The following is a 14,867-nucleotide window of genomic DNA, read 5'->3' on the forward strand; positions in this document are numbered from 1 at the left end:
TCTTCTTCTTTCATTTCAATTTCAGCTCATGGGAAACTGCATTATTGCTTTCCCTAATGGTTTGTCTGCACTTTCCATGCATTTAAGCGCTCTTTCTGATTTGGTGTCGTAGAAACTACAAACTACACATGGAGAGCGAAAGAACAACTTATCAGGGGGTCAAAGAAAGAACTGAGTTTGTCAGGATTCACTCGTGGGCCTGTGTGCTTCGAATTGTTGGAGTTAACGAAACGCGCTGATCGTGACCACGCGTTGCACGCGATGAAATTGGCTTTTTGCGGGGGAACTTTTTTCCGAATGCACTTTGCAGCCGAGTGGATGTGTCTTCTTCTGCAGCGCGAATGCAAGTGCACAGTGCACAAAGCAAAAGGGGAAGAGTGATCAACCAGTGCATAAAAACCTCTGAAAAAAGTGGCAAACGATTGTTGCACTCTCTGCGGCGGACGGGTGCTCAAGAGTAGAGCAAACGTTGACAATTCGAACGTAAGCAGGGAATTGAAACACTTTTGCGGCATTTTAACAAGTTGTTTCCTATATTCGCAGGTACCTCATCTTCATTGAAAGCAAGGTGCTGGAAAAAGGCATGACGGTTGGCGCATGGCCAATGACGATGGCCCACCTGAACAATCCATGCATTAGGAGGGAACAAAATTCACACGGACCCAGATCCCTAATAGAATTACAGCAATCTCAATCGCAGACATCTTTTATATGTTTCCCAACGTGAACGACTGCACTCAGGATGAGTAGCAGAGGAAAAAGGCAGTGCCTAATTACAAAACATCTCCGGATCAAACAATGAGGAAGTCCAGCCAGCATCCCAAATGTCCAGGAATTTCTGCTGGTATTCTAGCATAGAACTCAACTTACTGCGCACTCAATGTCAACATCTGGATTCTAGAACTTAACACTTCACGACTGCTTGGATGCAACAGGACATCGTGAGATAGTCGGCTGAAAATAGGGGTCTGCTCAAGGCTAGACCGATTGAATTGAGTTCGACCGACTCGATCGACCGAATATTGATAGAATTCGACTGATCGGTTTGAGAGCGAAAATACAAGAAAAACCGACAAATCGATGCAATTCGTGCGGGTACCGGACCGGCGTACTGGTGAGTTCTGTTCACTACTTAACCGAGACGAGAACCCATTGGGACAGAATCCCGTCTCTTTCCACTTATCTTAAAGGCATCACCCCACGAATCTGAGGTGATACGGATTTCATTTGGAGTATTCGTATACGGGGTCGTAGATTATGGAGAGGGGTGTGATTCCGTCCATTCCTTCCTAATTGCCAATAAAAAACGGCCCGGAAGATGCGGCTTGGCGCGTTCCAATCGAACTCCTTGTAGAAAATAGTGCGCCGGAACGCTCGAAGCCGTATCTTCCGGGCCGTTTTCTGCGGCTATTAGGAAAAAATGAACAGAATCACCCTCCTCCCCATAATCTACCACCCCGTATACGAATACTCCACCAGGACTCCGTACCACCTCAGATTCGTGGGGTGATGCCTTTAAAAATATTGGAAAAGGAAGTTCAAAAAGCAATTGTTCAAGCTGAGAAAAGCTATTGAAGAGGGATTTCCAGCTACTGAAATCGAAATAGGTCAAGTCCTTCGTCAGAGGTACGGGTGCACCACTGCAAATTTTCACACAGTTTCATCAGCGCCTGTGTGCACTTTGACCCAATCCACTATGTTTCGTGCATGCGAGTTCGCCTCGAGCAGACAGTCAAGGACTGCACTCCTCCTCCTTCATCTGAACTGAAGTAATTTAAGGTGACTTCAGCGTTATATGTTATTCCGTTCAACTAGCAGTTCTACCTGCACCGCGCTCTCTTGCGATTTCGCTGCCTCGGAACGAGGAACGAGGTGTTTTACAGTTGACCAGAAATACCTAGTCCAGTTGACAACCAAAAAAATGGTCTCACAAATACCAGTGATTACCGCTAAAAATCATCGCTGAGTGATACAGATGGTGTTGAGGCAGTTGGGTGAGGCTACTCTGCTGCGCTAGGATCTACCTGTGCTCTCGTAGACGCGCTTCACTTCTGCGGATTCGCATGATGGTTCCTGTTTGCATTTTTTTGGATTTGCTGACTCTTAGCGGCTTCTGCATTGCTGTGGATGCAGTGAGCTTGCTCCACTGCGGAAATCCCTGTAAAGTCACGAATCAGACGGATATGAACAGCCTTCATGAGGGGTAATCCAACGGCTTTCTTTACGGACACCAGTACAAATCAAGAATATGTGTATAAAAACTGTTACATGGATGCATGGTGATGGACTGCTAAAGAATCTATTTTCGGTTTTTTTAAAAGTAATACATGATATGACTTAGCTATTCACTTCTGGTGGGCTTGTTTGGAAGGTATGGTAACGTTGAAGCAGTAGTAGTTCCAGCTTCCCGTTCTGTCAACCTTTTTTCTTAGTAGCTTTAGCCTACATGTCGTGGGTCCTTTAAGATTGACGTTTAGGTCTTAGGGCCCCGACCGACTCAGCTATTTCCAGTAATTTGTCGATTGACGAACTATCGCCTTTTCAAATGGTTTTCAAACGGGAAAGCCATTTGTCACTTAAAGGCAGCATACCACGAATCTGAGGTGGTGCGGATTTCAGATGGAGTATCCGTATAAGGAGTCGTAGATTGAGAAGGCGGAGGTAGTTCCGCTCATCTCTCCCTGCATCACTGCAAACGCTCCACCCATTGCACCGCCTCCACCCTGCGATTCGTCGAAAATCAATTCGGACTGCTCCGATAGGCAGAAAGGGACGCTACGCGTGCAAGAGTGGCACGCTGCAATAGAAGGCATCGTACAAAACAGCATTCAGGGGCCGGCTGCTGGCTGTGATTCACGGAGAGATGAGCGGAACCACCCCGGTCTCCATAATCTACGACCATGTATGGACAACGAAACAAAAACTATAATAGCTTAATAGATCCCTTTAGCAGATTATTCTTAAAACATAAAAAAAATCAACCAAAACAGCAAAAAAATCACAACCGATCCGAGCCGGATTGCCAAAGAAGCTTAAGCAATCGCAGGAACAGTAGCGGCGTATCTAAAACTCTCTAAGTATCCCAGGATATAGGGATGGATGTTCCTATATGTGAGAGATTTAACTAGTAATACTTTCTAATATTACTAAATATTAAATGCATACCTCTCTCAATCGAAAGCCACGAAAAATACGAATGTTATGGATCTCAATGCTAAACTAACTAAAGGAATCAAATAAGTTGAAATCAAATTTAAAAAAAGAAGAAGATGCGATGATGAAGCAGGCCATAATTATGGGGATTGGCCAAAAGTGTCCGAAAGAAATGAGTACTCTTTATAGTACACGCTATGGAAGAGCAGAAGAACCACAACCAAAACTTTAACTAGAAGAAAAAAAACGTCTGATTTTAAACGTAAGCCCAATACCGAAATCGTAAGTAGCACCAGAGAATTTTCCAAGACAAACACAAAAAATGGCGACCTACTAATCTAGGGCAGGAGGGATTTTAATATTATGAGGCTCTGGAACAAAACAAAATCCACTGGAAAAAAACCAAAGACGTCGTAAGCGTGAGGTGTGGAGCGAGAATTCGCAAAGAACCCCAAAAATGACGTTTTTAATGGAGGTGTCCAAAGCCCAGCTGTTAGTCACAGCTATGCAAATTCCGATGTAATTTCCGAAATGAAGAGGGTTCGTCAAAAAGCGAAGGACGTGGTCATGTTATCGCTAAAACACATGTTGTCTTAAAGGCATACCCCACGAATCGAGGATCAAGACTGAGAGATCGAGGTGCAGAAACGGGGGATCCCGCTCATTTATTCTTATTATTCATCATTATTATCATTATTCTTATTTTTTTTTTTTTCCTTTTTCTTCTTGCCGCCGTAAAACGTTGAGATCAGCGTCGAGCGTTCCGGGTCGTTGTTTTCTATTATACAACGAGTTCTATTGGAGCCACCCTATGCACGCGCAGCATCTTCCGTTTTTTACGGCACTCAGGAAGAAATGAGCGGAATCACCCTGTTCCGCACGATCTACGTTCCCGTATAGGCATAACCCACCTGAAACCCCAGATTCGTGCCGTTGCCTTTAAGTCTAAAGTTACGTGACACATGCCTATACTATTTAGTGATCCCTAAAGGCGATTAGAACACATGCTAAAGGATAGGTAAACAATGGTCCATAATCTACGACCATGTCATATATGGATACTCCACGTGAAATCAGTACCGCCCCAGATTCGTGGTATGCTGCCTTTAACAACGATTTTCTATTGTGTGGTCATTTTGCGCGCCGCAGAACTACAGCGCGTCTACGCGAGTACAGGTCTATTCCTAGCGCGGCAGAATGGCCCCACCCAACTATCTTAGCACCTTCGTTTCCTTTCTGTTTCGTTGAATTGTTGGGATATGGTCAGATGAAAGCGATCTAATGTTCTGTGTTGTTGCGTACGCGGCTGCACTTGAAGGAGCGCGGTGGTACCTGGCGATTGTTACTGACGAAGAACCGAAGAACCATCGCTAGAATCACTCACCGCTCCAATCCGAGTGAAGCTGGATTCAAACCGCTAGCTCCATCTGATCTCCATTTGAGCGCAGTTCAGCAAACTTCATTTCGTTTTGAGACTTCTATATACAATATTAGGGCTGATTGGAGGCATCAAGTTGGTTTGTGTTGGGACTGCCTGGAGGGGTCGGTATTGCACGTCCTTGGCACTGGCAGGTTTCGGTGGTGTATTGGCTGACGTTGAGGAACTGGTGGCTGTTCGGACCTCAACAGCTCGGTGAATGGAGGACAGCGAGTACGTGAAATATGTAATCCTCGTAAGGGCCGCTTCCGAACAGCCAGGCTCTACTGTTGTGGCAATGTATAAAATTGTGACTGAGACCATAATTCACACACACGCATCTACAGTCAGAGACGTCCTCGTACATTGCAATGGAAGCATCTGCTCAACACTTCTGTGGCGTAGCTGAAGACTTGACCACATAACTGTTAACATCTCCCAAAGTTTGCTTGTCGCAATTATCGTCTACAAAACATTAAGCAGGATTATAATTTCAAGCGGTACGATCTAGACGAGCTTTTTTATGGGCATCGAGAGTACCCGAGAATCCACAGACAGTAGGTGACGGTGAGAATCAGCCTTGGTATGGTACTTACTACTAGAAGGTCCCTTTTCTATGGTACCTTTTCCTGCAGCCTATACACTGTGATAAAATTACAAAGATTCTCATGCATCGATGTGCGCTCTCAACATTTACAAAGCAAACGAGCGAACATTTAGCACGAGACCATTATGAACTTCTGCTGCCTCGTTCATGGATCTTACTTTCAGAACAATTGTAGCCCCTACACCTTTTCGAGGGCATCTTCGCTGAATTATTACGTGTAATACAGAAGTACTACAGTAAATACTACTGCATGATGCTGCATAGAGGCGGGTGTGGCGTAGTCGCTTAGAAGTCCGTTGTAGCCACACGGTCGAAGGTTCGAAACCGCCCTAGTGCAAACCAAGCCTTTCATCCCGATAAATTGGGTCGATAAATTGGTACCAGACTTGTCTGGGAGGATAAAAACACTGACTTGATCATCGGCTGGCCCCCGCAAGTCATTGTATAGGCCAACACGCGTTCCAAAACCTCGTCGATTACGAATTCCAGTAAAACGCGCTGGCGCATCCCAAGTGGATTGATACGCCAGTGAATTTATCCTTTTTTTTAAACTGCATATTCCTATTGAATGGCAATATCTCCAATTCAGCCCCATTTAGGTTGATTAGTTTAGTTGGCAGGCGAAGGCTCTACTCTGACGCACCTAAGTCGAACTGCTTTCCTACTGTATTTAGTGTCAATCGTGGCTAGTACTTCGACTGTGCCAATACTGTAATACCTGCACATCGGAGCGCAAAAAAGGTCGCGGAGCACAATTGAGTGGCCGAGTCAGTCGAGAAGAACTAAGCATTAGTCGTAGAGTTGGTGTACCACGACATGTAGGTTAAAGCTACTAAGTAAAAAGAAAGACAGAGCTGGAGCTACTACTGTTCTAACTTTATCAAATCTTCCAAACAAGGGGGAAAAGGTAGTTGTGGGGCCATTCAGTGGCACCCTTACTTCTGGATGATCTGTCTTACTTTTTTCTCTTAGTAACTTTAGCTTACATGTCATAGATCCTCTAAGACTAATGCTTAGGTCTCCGACTGATTTAGTTATTTACTTCCAGAAACAAGGGCGCCACTGAGTGGCCATCCCCAACTACGTTTTACTCCCAACAAGTTTACGAGAAATAAGTCATATCATGTAATGCTTCCAAAGAAAAAAGAACCGAAAATGAATTCCATAGCAATCCACGATCACAAAGCATGAGTGCAACAACCTTTATTCACACACTTTCTATTTGCATTCGCAAGTTGGTGGCCCTAAAAAGGGTCGTTGGGTTAAAGGCATCACCCCAAGAATCTGAGGTGGTGCGGATTTCAGGTGGAGTATTCGTATACGGGATGGGAGACTATGGAGAGGGAGATGATTCCGTCCATTTCTTCCTAATTGCGGTAAAAAACGGTCCGGAAGATGCGGTGCGTGCACGAGGCTGGCGCGCTCCAACCGAAGTCGTCGTAGAAAATAGCGCACCGGAGCGCCCGAAGCCGTATCTTCCGGGCCGTTTTTTACGGCAATTAGGAAGAAATGGACGGATTCACCCTTCTCTCCATAATCTACGATCCCGTATACGAATAATCCACCCGAAATCCGTACTACCTCAGCTTCGTGGGGTGATGCCTTTAACCTTTATGAAGGCTGTGCACATTCGCCTGCTTCGCGACTTTAACGGGACTTCCACAATTGGAGCAAAGTCGCTCATACTATACATATATTATATTCGATATTACAGTACTGGCACAGTGGAAGTTCCCGCCGAATTACACGAAGTACAGAGTGCCCCCCCCCCCCCCCCCCAGCTACATTTTATCCCTTTTTTTTCGCCAGAATGTGTTTACACAGTTGGATCAATGATACTGGATACTGCAGATTTCCATCACGGATACTACTGCAGAGATGGAACTCCATGGTCTCAAAGTGCTAGAGTTACAATCGTAAATTGAGAATGAAGTGAAGCAGCGTGCACTTACTCACTGGCAGCTAAACTAACCCGCCCCACATATTGCACTCGTTTCAATTTGCAGAATGTACAATATAATGCGCTGCATTCGCAAACGATGTATTCACCGCGCGCGGCGACGCCCTGAGTGAGTTCTTCGCAGTGTCATGGTGATTTGAGCACGCTTTTCACTACTACAACATTAAGCAACTATTCCGTCCACTAGTAGCTGATGCTGTATTTTGTTTAAGAATGTCTCAATATCATACTAAGGCTTCAGTGCATTTTCACTTCTATTGTTATTCTTCTCGTGATCTTTTCTAACTCAGCGTTTACTACTAGTTGCAGGTAAGCTATGGGCACTTCTAAATACTTAAATGGATTAAAACAGTACATCGAGATGTGCAACAAGTCCAAAAATTTCATGCATTTTGCTGGAGCGGTGAGATTTGTTCATTCTTTGTTTCTACTGGAGAAACAACTACAGCCTAGAAGTGCGTAAATGAGTAACCATTACTGAGAATGTTGCTACCGTTACTGAATTTTTATGGGGACGTCCGTCCATTCCAGATGCGGCCGATCTCTGCATCTGAAGGTCGTGTGAAGGTGGAGTTTGACGTGTCGCATGCGATGCTAAACCCTGTTGGAACTCTCCATGGTGGTTGCACTGCCACACTTGTTGACATAGTTACTACAGCGGCATGCATGGCGACTCCGAAAGGACTTCCAGGCGTTAGCGTCGACCTGCATGTGACGTAGGTCATGCTTTATGAAACCAATCTTCTGTATTATATTAGAAGCAATTTTTTCCTTTTTTCGTCGAAGAAAAAACAAGCATTCACAAGAAGTTCTTTAACCGTTTTTCAAAGAAAAACTTAGATCTTAAAATAATGTAATATTAAAGATATCTAGCAGCAGCTAAGGAAGGTGAGACGGTCCTAGTCGATGCTGAAGTTATTCGAGCCGGAAATACCTTGGCCTTCACGAAGGTGTGTTAAGCTGATTCACTACAAAAGCCACCTAGAAACGACATTCTTGGGTCTCCACTTTATTTTGTAAGCAACGTTGTGTTGCTACTTGCTTTTTTCATAGATGTATAACAAATACATGTAGTGATGTATTCCAGGCTGATCTCATCCATAAAGCAACCAACAAAATCATCGCGACAGGATTACACACTAAGGCTTTCCCTGGTGCCAAAAAGAAGGAATCATAGAGAGAAGCCCTATGATAGACGTAGAGGAGTAACTATATATTCTACTTTAGCACAATTCCTGCAACCCGAACACTGGACATGAATGTAGATATTATTTCCGTTTCTTCTTTATACCGAGATCTAGGCCCTCTATGTATTTCTTGTCGATTCCGTATTCCTTCATGAGAAGTTCACCAAGGTATGTGACCTAGAAAGAAAGTTAAAGGAGAGCTTCGTGGTCAATTTCACATTTGCTCAAAAAGTTGCTCTAGTTGCTTTAAGTTGAAAATCTACTCTAGTTAGATGAAATTCTCGCCAGTGTAACTTTTTTGATTTGTTATCTTGATAAAACAAGAAGAGAGGTGAAAAATAAAGATTCACAAACCTGATTTCCTAACACTGTCACTTGTGGACCTTCACAATTCACTGCTTCGCTAGCTGTTGTTGCACTTGTAGCCGCTTCAATCTTGAATTCATTGAAATATGATGTTGAAACTAAAAACGACAGAAATGAAGAAGAACCTGTATTTGGTGGCAAAAACGTTTTGGCTCTATTCCAAACACCGCGAGGTTGTTTATCAGCGTCACCTTCTTGTTACCAGATCTCGTTTCCACCTGAGCAGTTGTTAATAACATTCCTATTTCTGTAACATAAGATCTGATTCATCGTACTTCACCTTGAAAACTATTTTAGGCATATTGATTTTCCTTATAAGCTCTCGCCCATCTGGCATCCGCAGGACAAATGTCTTTGTCATTTTACTCTGCAATGCAAAGATAGTGTGAGATAGTTTTACGGAAGATAGTATCATTCGCAAACTATGCTTAGGATACAACTGTATATTAAGAGTAAAATGACTTACCTGTACTTTCTGTATGAGAGTATTCCAATCCGTACATTCATCGCTGATCCTCGTAACTTGAGCAAGAATGGGATTAAGTCGGACTATTTTACCGTTGTGCAGTTCCTTAAATTAGGTTTCAGGATTCAGAACTGTTTGTATTAAACAACAGTACCTATAACTCGGGTCTAAACAACTAGCGAGTGATTAGTGTCGAGATGTTTTCGTTAGTTTCACTCGGACTACAGCGATGAGTGGTGCTCGCGAGGGTCCTTCTCGATACTAACCGCTACACTCTGCTGCACAATTTCGAGCGCAGTCCCTTACGCAACTGTACTGAGCTTCAGATGGTTTTGATCTGGCTATACCACGGAGGAGGCATAACCAAGACCTGTCATCAACGCATCCAATGACTCGGAAATTGATGAAATTGAGGTGCGGTAGGATGAAAAGTGGAACATGGTGTCACCAACATAAACATGATGATGGCAGGACATACCTTCTCTTATTTTTGGATCTAGTGTTTGAGATGCCACAGATGAAAGACAAGATGGCATACAAATAGGAAGAAATGGTTTCTTTTTATAGAGTACAGCGGAACTCTATACGTTTTGGATTTAACCAGCTAGGTATTTTCTTTTTTTAACAATGGAGACGAAATCTCGACCAAAAAGAAATACATTGTAACCCTAACAGGTCTTGAATTTCTTGGGTCAAAACAACCAGAAGTCTGGTGCAGCTGCGTATGCTGCTGCGCTCGAAGCGGCACAATAGAGCAAGTGATTGCGGTCAAGGGACTATTGCTGGCCCTGCATTGGTAGTGGATTAGCAATGGTCCCATCTCGACAGCTTTCTCCACTGCGCTGCTTCGAAAGCAGCAGCATACTAAACTGCGCCAAGCGAGCGATCCTTTTGACCAGATTATAAGGCTGGCCGCAGAGATCACAGCCGTGCGTGCGCGGGGTTTGGCGGCTCTGCGCTTTTGGTGGTTACTGACTATTCACAACAGTGCGCTCAGTAACTATCAAAACCGCAGAGCCACCAAACTCCGCGCAGCTCTGAACTCTGCGGGCAGCCTAAGTTGAGTTTGAGCAAAATTCTGACTTCAATTAAATGAAGATCGAAAATTTGCCTCAGAGCTCTAGGAAAAAAACGCGCATCTATAGTTGGGTCAAAACGACATGAAGGACGGAGATCAGCCGCTTGCGCAACTGTCCGTGCTTCATTTCGTTTTGACCCGACTATACCAACACGGGAGATTTATCTGCACTTGGGCAAATTAGACATCCGCTTAAAATTAAAACAGAATAACGATGGAAATATTCAAGCGTAAATTTTGCACTATATAACTATTAAGATGATCATTATGAAGAAAGCTGACTAGACTATATTAAACGTACTTCTTTCTTCACGTAGTCTGTCACAATTTCTCGGACCTCTCCGCCTTCCAGTAGCTGACCTTTAGCAAAACCTCGACATTTTAATACCGGTAGAACTGCATCAGTCACCTTAAAAACAAGTTGAGGGAAATGATACGAATGATAGAAGCCATACTCTCATACCCTTGCGGCACACTAATGAATCATGAAATAACACCTACAGAGTAGTATTCATGGATCTTAGGTCCGGATTTTCCAGTCTCTTCCTCTTCATCCGCGATAATCTCATCAGTTACAGTGAATGATCGCAAAGCAGGGTGAGATTTGTAGACCTGTCATTATCTGCAGCTGTCAAGTTATAAGAGGAAGTGAATCCTAATAAATAATAAATATAAAATATAGTGGATCCTAATAACTGATGAATTGACCTCTTCTATTGTATCTGCTCCCTTCCCCTCCTTCCTGATTCGAAGGATAGGTCCGTCTTCCATCTTATTTACCTGAGACTAAAGGTTTGCAAGCTGCATTTAGGAAAGAAGCACACCAACAGAAAATAATGAATGAAGCTGCTGAACAAAGATTACTAACAATACACCTCTTCCAAGAAAACCCCAAATTTCTTGTACTTCGTTTTCTTCATATCCAGCCGTCTTGTTGCGGGTACGCATTTCAACAGACATTGCGAATAAAACTGGAAGTGAGTTATGTTCGAAGTTACTACTGAACTGAAAAGCTAATGAGAGTATGTGTACGGCACAGACCTGGCCAACATCCATCGGCAGCTTTTCTAGTCTGAACTTCAGGGCAGCCAAGAAGCAGCGATATAGCTGGAAAACGTGTTGTGTTGAAAGGATAACAGATGTTTGAAACGTTGATCAGAAAAAAAAACTGGAACTGATTACCAAATCATCCGTTGATTCCTCTAGCTGTTGTTCTTTCGTGATATCTGCTACCTGGATGTCAGTCGTATCCTGGACAGAAGAAGACTGCTGTATCCCTGGAAATATAACAAGGAAATGACTTCCCCTAGATACTCATGAAATTATTCTCGGGAACATGCTGATAAGGTTAATTCACCATGCAAAATAGCGCTGGTTTGATCGACATCCTTTTCACTAACACACAATGTACCCAGAGGTGGGAACTCTTCATCTAAGGTTGGCTCAGGTTTTTTTTCTGTATTGAAGATTGTAATAATTTCATGTACTGGTGGTGCAGTTCGCGATCCAAATTCCCTGCAATGTTATGAGATTTGAAAGATTGCTACGTTAAGAAGGGACCGAACACAACATTTTTCAGAAGTGGACCGCATTCAGACTCGTGCAACCTACTATGTTTAACAAGTCAAGTATATTTCATACACATAGTCGGGTCAATACGACATGAAACACGAGTGTAGTTGCGGTGCATTTGCGTACGCGCTCGAAATGGCACGGTGGAGCTGGAACCGAGTTGGGACCATCGCAAACTGCAGCGATGGGTGGTGCCAACAAGGGTTTCACCACATTCCTAGGCGCTACGCTCCAGTGGAGTGCCTCGAAAGAAGCCGCGTACGCAATTGCGTACATGCTTCATGTCGTTTTGACCCTACTATATTTTAGGGTCGAAACGACATAAAGCACTTGCGCAATTGCATCTTCGGCTTCTCTCTAGGCTTCGGTGGAGCGTAGCGGCTAGGAACATGGTGAAACACTTGCTGGCATCAGCCATCGCTGCAGCTTGCGACGGTCACACCTCGGTTCCAAGCGCTGCCTCCATCACGCTGTTTCGAGTGCGTACGTAAATGCACTACTCATGATTCATGTTATTTTGACCCGACTATACTCCTCACTCTCACTACTGCTTGTACGGTATGTTTTAGATCATGGTTATTCAAAGCCAGAACAACATTGGTGTATGTAGTTCAAAAAAAGTAGCTGCTTTCCCTAGTTCATCACAGAATTAGCCTAGATAGATACAGTCGTCGACGAATACATTCAATCAAGAGGGTGTGACGCGCCTACCGCGTCGCACCGTGTTTCCTGCTCGACGCACATCTTTCTCTCCTTTTCTTACCTCAGCCGAGGTCGTGCTGCTTTCGCCTGGTTTAACAGATTTGGAGTCGACTATAGCATCTTCCGACTTACTACGTGAGTTGATAAAGTGTACAAAGAACATTAGTTCCACCCAAACTATTCGAAGAACAAATGTATTGAAACACTATTTTCCATACATTGTTCCATGTTAGGTAAATCTCAGAGGTAAACACATCAGTGTAAAGAATTTGTTGATAAAAGAAACTTACCATAGTAAATCTCTGAAGATATGTAATATTTGAACGCCTTTACCCTAAAGTAGACGAAAACAGTACTTAATTCGATAAACCGGTAAGTGTGCAAAAGAATCTGTAAGTCACCTCAAATTTATTAGCTATCATCTCTCGGGACGACATAAGTGTAATACCAACAGCTATGGGTCCCATTATTTTGCCATCAGTGAGGATCGAAATTGTCACAGCATCACCAGAATTGAACTCGTACAAAGGAATCAATTCCTTTCGGATTACTCCTACAAAAATAACGACTGCCAAAAATACAGAGAGTACTTCTGAGCTCATCGCTACTTATCGCTAAGTTGAACTTTGACAACAATGTCAGAGAGAAGAAGAAGGCAGCCTACGCCGAATCTGACGTGGTGAGAGAATTCCCGGGAAAAGCTACAGATGATGTTGTAGATTGCGGAATCCGGGGTGGTTCCGTTCACTCCCCCTAATCGTAAAAAAATGGCGCGGATACCGCTTCAGTTCCTAGGAAGTATGTTAGAGCGCGCCTCTATGTACACGCTCCGGTCCCCTCAACACCCTAATCATTTGTCTCACTTGAGTATTCTGGTGAGAAGACAGCGGCGAGTGCACAAAGGTTTCGCGTTGCAACTGAAATCGTCGCAAAAAAGCGCTAAATATTCCCGCGGATTCCCTCACCACTTCAGATTCGTGGTATGCTGCCTTTAGCACAAGCGCGAAGGAAGATGCCTTGTGAAAGCTCAGGTACTCATTCAGACTCTGGATCCAGCTTCAATCCTACCGTAGTGGTCGTAGCCACGTTTGCGACTTGATCCATTCTGAATGAATGATTCTTCTTCACCATAATGCGAAAACCAAACCTTGAAGCATAAGGTCCGCTCCGTTCTCCAGGTAATGAAGAACCTGCTCGTGCACAACAAGCATAGGAAATACAGCGGGTCCAATCCAAGTGAAATATATCGTTGGGAAAAGAACTCCCGCTGCATCAAAATCGAAGAACATCGGTTCTTTATCCACAATATATAGATTTAGCGTGGTCCCATTTGAGGTGACTATCTTTGCCTGAGCGTACTGAGCCTTTTTCGGTAATATGTCACCAAAAGCAGAAGATAAGCGTTGCAGAAGCTTCTTACTAAAATGTGAGAATGTCGAAAAAATACTCACAGAGTTATGTCGTTGTGGATTTAGGAAAGAACAATCAAATTAAAACAACTTACGTGTCTGAATTCCGTAGATTAGTGTTTTTCTTGACAGTAAATGGTTTTTTGAACATCCTTGGTTCGTTAAGGGACTACAAATTGCACTAAAGGTAGCAAAAGACCAGATGCGCAATGGCGTATTATAGAAATATCGGAAGCTCCAATCAATGTATTGGCAAGGAAACAAAAGCTGCACAAATCCACATTTCTGTCAGCTGGTCACCTGAAGGGCAGAAAGTCCGTCCACTGTTCCGCGCTGCGACTTCGCGCGCGGTAGCATTGGTGTACCTTTTTGTGGCCCTTTCCGTTCTTGCTTTTGATAGGACCCAGTCTTCTTCACTCTACAATTCACATTTCATTGTTCGAGTGATTCGTTCACTACCACAATGTCGTAAACTAATATTCTAAGTGTAGCATGTCAAGCAGTTCATCGAAAAATTATCTTTCCTCACATCAGACATCAGCAGCAAGTTTTGAGCTGTCCAGAAACCAGAATTGTCGCAATGAACAAGTGAATCCATACCCTATTCGCTCCAGCGTAGGAATCCCAGTAAATTTCCATTCCGGTAGTGTTAGATTGGACGTAATCTCACTGCTTGTCGCAATTTGACGTTTGGCGACGATACCATGGAAAGGGTTGTGTTGTGTCTCGGTGTTTGTGCTTGTTTATTGATCAGCACTTTTTCTTTTTTTCACGTTTTTCTGGAAGCAGTCATTAGACTCTGCTGTGCTTTCTTCCCTTTAGAAACTTCTTATGGCTGATTGGTCTTCTTTTCCTATGGAGTTTTCTTAGCTACATGGTATCGTAATAGATTTTTTTTTTCAAACTGCCACCTGATTTTTTTTTGCTATGATACAGATACTGGAACAGGT

At 43.6% G+C, this 14,867-nt stretch overlaps 2 protein-coding genes across 2 annotated transcripts; one reads left to right on the forward strand and one right to left on the reverse strand.

Moving 5' to 3' along the window:
- Window positions 1-7,453: 7,453 nt before the first annotated feature.
- Window positions 7,454-8,314, forward strand: RB195_017952 (uncharacterized protein; the record flags this gene model as incomplete). The annotated part of the gene is made up of 4 exons (XM_013448473.2): window positions 7,454-7,540; window positions 7,669-7,853; window positions 8,003-8,087; window positions 8,225-8,314. The coding sequence occupies 4 exons, from the start codon at window positions 7,454-7,456 to the stop codon at window positions 8,312-8,314; spliced, it is 447 nt and encodes a 148-aa protein (XP_013303927.2).
- Window positions 8,315-8,405: 91 nt separating this feature from the next.
- On the reverse strand, window positions 8,406-14,068 carry RB195_017953 (uncharacterized protein; the record flags this gene model as incomplete). Its single annotated transcript, XM_064185162.1, has 16 exons — window positions 8,406-8,501; window positions 8,679-8,759; window positions 8,816-8,908; window positions 8,971-9,057; window positions 9,157-9,261; window positions 10,536-10,643; window positions 10,736-10,846; window positions 10,943-11,014; window positions 11,110-11,205; window positions 11,276-11,341; window positions 11,417-11,511; window positions 11,592-11,749; window positions 12,799-12,842; window positions 12,910-13,061; window positions 13,656-13,927; window positions 14,013-14,068. The coding sequence occupies 16 exons, from the start codon at window positions 14,066-14,068 to the stop codon at window positions 8,406-8,408; spliced, it is 1,692 nt and encodes a 563-aa protein (XP_064041043.1).
- Window positions 14,069-14,867: the final 799 nt, after the last annotated feature.

Source organism: Necator americanus, chromosome II (genome assembly GCF_031761385.1).
Source record: "Necator americanus strain Aroian chromosome II, whole genome shotgun sequence".
Lineage (NCBI taxonomy): Eukaryota > Metazoa > Nematoda > Chromadorea > Rhabditida > Ancylostomatidae > Necator > Necator americanus.